At 46.7% G+C, this 8,090-nt stretch overlaps 1 protein-coding gene across 1 annotated transcript; it reads left to right on the top strand.

Annotated features, from left to right (window-relative positions):
* Positions 1-2,861: 2,861 nt before the first annotated feature.
* On the top strand, positions 2,862-5,141 carry LOC144514942 (solute carrier family 23 member 1-like; the record flags this gene model as incomplete). The annotated part of the gene is made up of 4 exons (XM_078245681.1): positions 2,862-3,257; positions 3,535-3,583; positions 4,033-4,200; positions 4,984-5,141. Coding segments are annotated over exons 2-4 (344 nt in total), but the record flags the coding sequence as incomplete, so codon positions are not given.
* Between the last annotated feature and the right edge of the window lie 2,949 nt (positions 5,142-8,090).

Genomic DNA, 8,090 nt, shown 5'->3' with positions numbered 1-8,090 from the left:
GATGGTGTTTAGTGGTAGTTGATGGTGTTTAGTGGTAGTTGATGGTGTTTAGTGGTAGTTGATAGTGTTTAGTGGTAGTTGATAGTGTTTAGTGGTAGTTGATGGTGTTTAGTGGTAGTTGATGGTGTTTAGTGGTAGTTGATGGTGTTTAGTGGTAGTTGATGGTGTTTAGTGGTAGTTGATGGTGTTTAGTTGACCATTTTGGGGAGATTTGGACATTAATGGGGGGCTGGGTGATATCACTGGCCAGAAAATGTAAAGTTTAATTACTTAACACCCTTAACGGCACAAACCATAATTTTACGAATCAAATCAGCACAAACGAATAGCAGTGTTTTTAATAGTTTTTGGATGACATGGGGTGTGTGTGTGTGTGTGTGGGGGGGGTCGCTTCACGCAGGTCTCTGAGAGGGAATCCTCCTTCTAGTCTTATCGCAGGGTGTAGTTTTGACTTTTTTTTGCGCTGTTGTTGAACTCCTGTGTGTGTATATATATATATATATATATATATATATATATATATATATATATATATATATATATATATAATCAGACTCAACCGTGAATGATGCTGAGCCTCAAAGGTCATCCTTCAGTATTTAGGAGTCATCTGAAGGGTTAGGGTTAATGTTGCTGTGAACCAAACAGGAAGTTAGGGTCTGTGTGTGTGTGTGTGTGTGTGTGTGTGTGTGTGTGTGTGTGTGTGTCTGTGTGTGTGTGATGACATCATCAGTGTGTGTGTGTGTGATGACATCATCAGTGTAAGTGATGACGTCATCTCTCTTTCTCCGCAGTGCTCCGACTCTGAAGAGCTGCTGATGCTGACGGGAGAATCCTGCGCCGTGATTGGCTGAGAGGAAAGTCAACAATTATTTATATTTACAGAGAGGCGTGTTTCCATGGATACCAGACCGATGACATCACGATTCACTTTGCGTCGTCCAATCAGCAGTTTCATTAATCAATCACTGTTACACAGACTTTACTGCTGCACTTGAAAGCACCGTTTCTCCCCCGTCGGGAGGGTTATTGGTTATTGATTATTGATCAGGTGTAGAAACAGGTGTGTTCTGACTCCTCCCACCGAGGGGCGGGGCTAACCAATCAGCTGCTCCCACCTGCAGACAGTTGAAACACCGACTCATGGACCAGGTCTTTTAGTTTAAAGAAGACTTCAAAAGTCCAGCTGCTGCACAGGAATCAGGTCTGAACTGGTCTGAACTGGTTTAAACCCAGGCTAACCCAGGCTAAACCCAGGCTAACCCCAAACTGGTCATCTGAAGAATTATTTTAAGGTTTGAAAAGTCCGTCCTCGAACATTTTTTATTTCTCTGAAAATTATGCAAATCTGTGACTACAAATGTAGAAGAACTATTATTATTATTATTATTATTATTATTATTATTATTATTATTATTATTATTATTGTGTTAGTATAATTAAGTGATCAATGTAATAAAAGGCTGCTGTCTGAAACCAGTCTGGTTGATTCTTTGGGTTTTATTAAATCAGACTGAAGATGAAGTCAGACTAGTTGATAGTGGTAGTTGATGGTGTTTAGTGGTAGTTGATGGTGTTTAGCGGTAGTTGATGGTGGTAGTTGATGGTGTTTAGTGGTAGTTGATGGTGTTTAGAGGTAGTTGATGGTGATTAGTGGTAGTTCAGAATCAGAAATACTTTAGTCAATAATAAAAATGATGGTATTTAGTGGTAGTTGATAGTATTTAGTGGTAGTTGATAGTAGTAGTTAATGGTGTTTAGCGGTAGTTGATGGTGTTTAGTGGTAGTTGATGTTTAGTGGTAGTTGATGGTGTTTAGTGGTAGTTGATGGTGTTTAGTGGTAGTTGATAGTAGTAGTTGATGGTGTTTAGTGGTAGTTGATAGTGTTTATTGGTAGTTGATAGCTACGTGTACGTGCATGTTTGCTTGTGTGTGTGTGTTTGTACGCGCATGCGTGCATGCATGTGTGTGTGTGTGTACATGCATGCTTACTTGTGTGTGTGTGTGTGTGTGTGTGTGCGCATCCGTGCATGCATGTGTGTGTGTGTGTGTGTGTGTGTGTGTGTGTTTGTTTCTGTGTGTGCGTGTACGTGCATGCTTGCTTGTGTGTGTGTGTGTTTGCGAATGTGTGTGTGCATGCATGTGCATGTGTGTGATAGTGGTCGTTGATAGTGTTTAGTGGTAGTTGATGGTGTTTAGTGGTAGTTGATGGTGTTTAGTGGTAGTTGATAATGTTTAGTGGTAGTTGATAGTGTTTAGTGGTAGTTGATAGTGTTTAGTGGTAGTTGATGGTGTTTAGTGGTAGTTGATAGTGTTTAGTGGTAGTTGATGGTGTTTAGTGGTCGTTGATAGTGTTCAGTGGTAGTTGATAGTGATTAGTGGTAGTTGATGGTGTTTAGTGGTAGTTGATGGTGTTTAGTGGTAGTTGGTAGTGTTTAGTGATAGTTGATAGCTACGTGCATGCTTGCTTGTGTGTGTGTGTGTGTGTGTGCGCATGCGTGCGTGCATGCATATGTGTGTGTGTGTGTGTGTGTGTGTGTACATGCATGCTTGCTTGTGTGTGTGTGTGTGCGCATGCGTGCGTGCATGCATGTGTGTGTGTTTGTGTCTGTGTGCGTGTACGTGCATGCTTGCTTGTGTGTATGTGTTTGCGCATGTGTGCTTGCATGCATGTGTGTGTCTGTGTGTTTGTGTCTGTGTGGGTGTACGTGCATGCTTGCTTGTGTGTGTGTGTGTGTGTGTTTGCGCATGTGTGCGTGCATGCCTGCATGCATGTGTGTGTGTGTGTGTGTGTGTGTGTGTGTGTGTGTGTGTGCGCTTGTACGTGCATGCTTGCTTGTGTGTGTGTGGTTTCTGTAAACTAGTCAAACCAGTGAGTTTGTCTCTGTGTCAATAGAGTGACAGGTATTACTGCTAAACATCCCCTTGCAGCCCAGACAGTTTTCCCTGTAGGCCACTGTTGTATAACAGACGTGTATAAAACTGCTGCCATGACACCACAAACTACAAACAAGCTCCGTCATTATGCTCTCTGTTCTAATGTTTTAATCCGCTGACTTCTGATGTTCATAAAACTTCTCTAGAGTTGAGAAAAAGGATTTAAAAACCTGACTTTGTCAGCACATGTAAAGTCTCTTAGCCAGTGGGAGAAACACTGCTGCACATCACCAAGGGAAACCAGGAAGGCTACGAAGACGTCATTCTGTGATCCAGTATCCAGTTAATATAACACATCGATGAGTTCACACGGAGAGAAGGTATACTCTGACCTCAGAGATAATCAATCAACAATAATCAGAAACTGCTGAGTCAGTCACACGTTTCTGTGTGAGAGGGTTAATAATCTTACTTAATCTGCTGTTGTTCATGGACTTTCACCTGAAACTCTCTCTGTCTCTCTCTCTCTCTCTCTCTCTCCCTCCCTCTCTCTCTCTCTCTCTCTTTATCTGTCTCTCTCTCCCTCTCTCTCTCTCTCTCTCTGTCTCCCTCTCTCTGTCTCTCTCTCTCTCTGTGTGTCTCTTTCTCTCTCTTCAGTAGTAGACGAAGTCAAACGGCTGTAGTTGAAATGGAGGACGCGTGTAAGGTAAACTGAGTGCTGTTAAACTCATATCATAGTCTATAAACTTGTCTCTTCAGTGCCTTGACGCAACATTCATAACAGACATGATAGTACTCTGGTCCAGATCGTTCTGTGTCTGAAATCTCTCACAGGCAAAGTGTTGGTAGTGCAGTATGTCCTGCAGACACGGCACCACGGTAGTCTTAACGTCTCTTTGGCTCTGAGCGATGATGATGATGCTCTCGGAGCAAGAGAGGATGAGGGCTGTGAGTTGTTCATAACAGCTGTGATGCAGCTAATCAGAGACGTGTGGATATGCAACTCACGTATTATTTACATAATTTCAAAAGGCTTCGTGGTCCGGATGGAAGCTTCTCACAGTTCGGTTCGGTTTAGGACTGGAGTCCGACAGTTGGTGACCACTGGTTCACAGTTTTCAGTTAACAGGTTTGTTTGTCTGTTTGTCCAATCAGAGCCGTGATCACCTGGCAGAGGAGCAGAGCCACAAAGACAGAGTTATTCTGCCGATGAAAGATGATACAACAAACAGGCCAATAAGAGCGCAGCGGGTGGGCTCAGACATGATTTACACCATTGAAGACGTCCCGCCCTGGTATCTGTGTATTCTCCTGGGACTACAGGTAACACTGGCTTCACACATGGTGGATAAAATGACCGCCGCTCTGACCATCCTGCTATGTTAATTTGATAGGAAATGTCCTTTCTGCCCATTTTATTTCTATGGTTTTATATTTAGCAGACTAGTGCCAGCTGTGCTGCTGCTTCAGGTTTACAGGTTAATTGTGTACTACTGACTTACTGTGTACTTTGTACTACTGACTTACTGTGTACTACTGACTTACTGTCACTTACTGACGCATTATTATTCGCTAAAGTATTCAGCATTAAGTTTACATGTATATGTACCTTGTGCTGATATTAAGCCTCTCTGACATTCGAAAGCAGAACTTGCACTGTCCGGTATTAATATATATTACTTCAGAAAAAGACGTTTTAAATACTTTTGATATCCTATACTTTGATATGCTTCCTAACGCACTAAATCACTTTTATTTTCGAGGTTGTACACATGCGCAGTAAGCAACAATAACCAATAAACTATCATTAAAACAAATCCCTGAACTGTATTTATGAAACAGAAAATAAAATATCCATACAATTCCATAGAAAAATAGTTTAAATATTAATGTCAGTGCTTCTGGTTTTTAAGTAAAGTTTTTGTCCGGGTAGGACACTGGATACAGACCATGATGTCAGGGGTATTTTGGACAATTTTGTTTCAGTCCTGTTGTGAATCATGACTCAGCAGCTGCAGATTGACGACATGAACCAAAGACAGACCATTGGGTCTTGTGTTTGTCCAATCAGAGAAGGGATTGATGTCACCTGTTCTCTGTGCTTAGCATTACCTGACGTGTTTCAGCGGCACTGTGGCGGTGCCGTTTCTCCTGGCCGAGGCAATGTGTGTTGGCCAAGACCAGAACACCATCAGCCAGCTGGTGGGAACCATTTTCACCACCGTGGGAATCACAACTCTGATCCAGACCACAGTCGGAGTCAGGTGAGACTCTAGGAAAGACTGTAGGAGAGACTGTAGGAGTCAGGAGAGACTGTAGGAGTCAGGAGAGACTCTAGTAGTCAGGAGAGACTCTAGTTGTCAGGAGAGACTCTAGTCAGGAGAGACTCTAGTAGTCAGGAGAGACTCTAGTAGTCAGGAGAGACTCTAGTAGTCAGGAGAGACTCTAGTAGTCAGGAGAGACTCTAGTAGTCAGGAGAGACTCTAGTAGTCAGGAGAGACTCTAGTCAGGAGAGACTCTAGTAGTCAGGAGAGATTCTAGTAGTCAGGAGAGACTCTGGTAGTCAGGAGAGACTCTAGTAGTCAGGAGAGACTCTAGTCAGGAGAGACTTTAGTCAGGAGAGACTCTGGTAGTCAGGAGAGACTCTGGTAGTCAGGAGAGACGCTAGTCAGGAGAGACTCTAGTAGTCAGGAGAGACTCTTGTAGTCAGGAGAGACTCTAATCAGGAGAGACTCTAGTAGTCAGGAGAGACTCTGGTAGTCAGGAGAGATTCCAGTAGTCAGGAGAGAATATAGTAGTCAGGAGAGACTCTAGTAGTCAGGAAAGAATATAGTCAGGAGAGACTCTAGTCATCCCATGGGCCCACCACCTGTGGGAGGAACCGCTGGGGTCGGGTGCGCTGCCACATGGGTGGCAGTGAAGGTCAGGGGCCTCGACGGACCAGACCCGGGCAGCAGAGGCTGGCTCTGGGGACGTGGAATGTCACCTCTCTGTGGGGGAAGGAGCCGGAACTTGTGCGGGAGGTGGAGCGCTACCGGTTAGATCTGGTGGGGCTTACCTCTACGCACAGTCTTGGTTCTGGAACCATACTCCTGGATAGGGGTTGGACTCTTTTCTTCTCCGGAGTTGCCCAGGGTGTGAGGCGCCGGGCGGGTGTGGGGATACGCACAAGCCCCCGGCTGAGCGCCGCTACGTTGGAGTTTAACCCGGTGGACGAGAGGGTCGCCTCCCTACGCCTGCGGGTTGTGGGGGGGAAAACTCTGACTGTTGTTTGTGCATATGCACCAAACAAGAGTTCAGAGTATTCGGCCTTCTTGGAGACCTTGAGTGGAGTCCTGCATGGGGCTCCAGTCGGGGACTCCATAGTTCTGCTGGGGGACTTCAACGTGCATGTGGGTAATGATAGAGACACATGGAGAGGCGTGATTGGGAGGAACGGCCTCCCTGATCTAAACCAGAGTGGTTGTTTTTTGTTGGACTTCTGTGCTAGTCATGGATTGTCTATAACGAACACCATGTTCGAACATAGGGATGCTCATAAGTGTAATTGGTACCAGAGCACCCTAGGCCAAAGGTCAATGATCGATTTTATAATCGTTTCATCTGATCTGAGGCCATATGTTTTGGACACTCGGGTGAAGAGAGGGGCGGAGCTGTCAACCGATCACCATCTGGTGGTGAGTTGGGTCAGGGGGTGGGGGAAGACTCTGGACAGACCTGGTAAGCCCAAACGGGTAGTGCGGGTAAATTGGGAACGTCTGAGGAGGCCCCTGTCCGACAGACTTTCAACTCACACCTCCGGGCGGAGCTTTTCGTGCATCCCTGTGGAGGCTGGGGGGCATTGAACCCGAGTGGACAATGTTCAAAGTTTCCATTGCTGAAGCTGCGGTGAGGAGCTGTGGTCTTAGGGTCTTAGGTGCCTCAAGGGGCGGTAACCCTGCGAACACCGTGGTGGACACCGGTGGTCAGGGAAGCCGTCCGACTGAAGAAGGAGTCTTTCCGGGATATGTTATCCCAGACGACTCCGGAGGCAGTTGCAAGGTACCGAAGGGCCCGAAGGGCTGCAGCCTCTGCCGTGAAAGAGGCAAAGCAGCGTGTGTGGGAGAAGTTCGGAGAAGACATGGAGAAGGACTTTCGGTCGGCACCAAGGTACTTCTGGAAAACCGTTCGCCACCTCAGGAGGGGGGAAGCGGGGAACCATCCAAGCTGTGTACAGTAAGGATGGGATGCTGTTGACCTCAACTGAGGAGGTAATAGGGCGGTGGAAGGAGCACTTTGAGGAACTCCTAAATCCGACTAATACGCCTTCTATGGTAGAGGCAGAGCTGGAGGATGAGGGGGGATTGGCATCAATTTCCCTGGTGGAGGTTGCTGAGGTAGTTAAACAACTCCACAGTGGCAAAGCCCCAGGAATTGATGAGATCCGTCCCAGAAATGCTTAAAGCTCTGGGTGTGGAGGGGTTGTCTTGGTTGACACGCCTCTTCAACATTGCGTGGAAGTCTGGGACGGTGCCTAAGGAGTGGCAGACCGGGGTGGTGGTTCCCTTTTTAAAAAAGGGGGGACCAGAGGGTGTGTGCCAATTACAGGGGTATCACACTTCTCAGCCTCCCGGTAAAGTCTACTCCAAGGTGCTGGAAAGGAGGGTTCGGTCGATAGTCGAATCTCAGGTTGAAGAGGAACAATGCGGATTCCATCCTGGTCGTGGAACAACGGACCAGATCTTTACTCTCGCAAGGATCCTGGAGGGAGCCTGGCAGTATGCCCAACCAGTCTACATGTGTTTTGTGGATCTGAAGAAGGCGTATGACCGGGTGCCCCGGGAGATACTGTGGGAGGTGCTGCGGGAGTACGGGGTGAGGGGGTCCCTTCTTAGGGCCATCCAATCTCTGTACGACCAAAGCGAGAGCTGTGTCCGGGTTCTCGGCAGTAAGTCGGACTCGTTTCAGGTGAGAGTTGGCCTCCGCCAGGGCTGCGCTTTGTCACCAATCCTGTTTGTAGTATTTATGGACAGGATATCGAGGCGTAGTCGGGGTGGAGAGGGGTTGCAGTTCGGTGGGCTGGGGATCTCATCGCTGCTTTTTGCAGATGATGTGGTCCTGATGGCATCATCGGCCTGTGACCTTCAGCACTCACTGGATCGGTTCGCAGCCGAGTGTGAAGCGGATGTGGAGTGGATCAGCACCTATAAATCGGAGGCCATGGTTCTCAGCAG

Source organism: Sander vitreus, unplaced genomic scaffold, assembly GCF_031162955.1.
Source record: "Sander vitreus isolate 19-12246 unplaced genomic scaffold, sanVit1 ctg777_0, whole genome shotgun sequence".
In the NCBI taxonomy this organism is placed as follows: Eukaryota; Metazoa; Chordata; class Actinopteri; order Perciformes; family Percidae; genus Sander; species Sander vitreus.
This window is presented reverse-complemented; position numbering and strand designations above follow the sequence as displayed.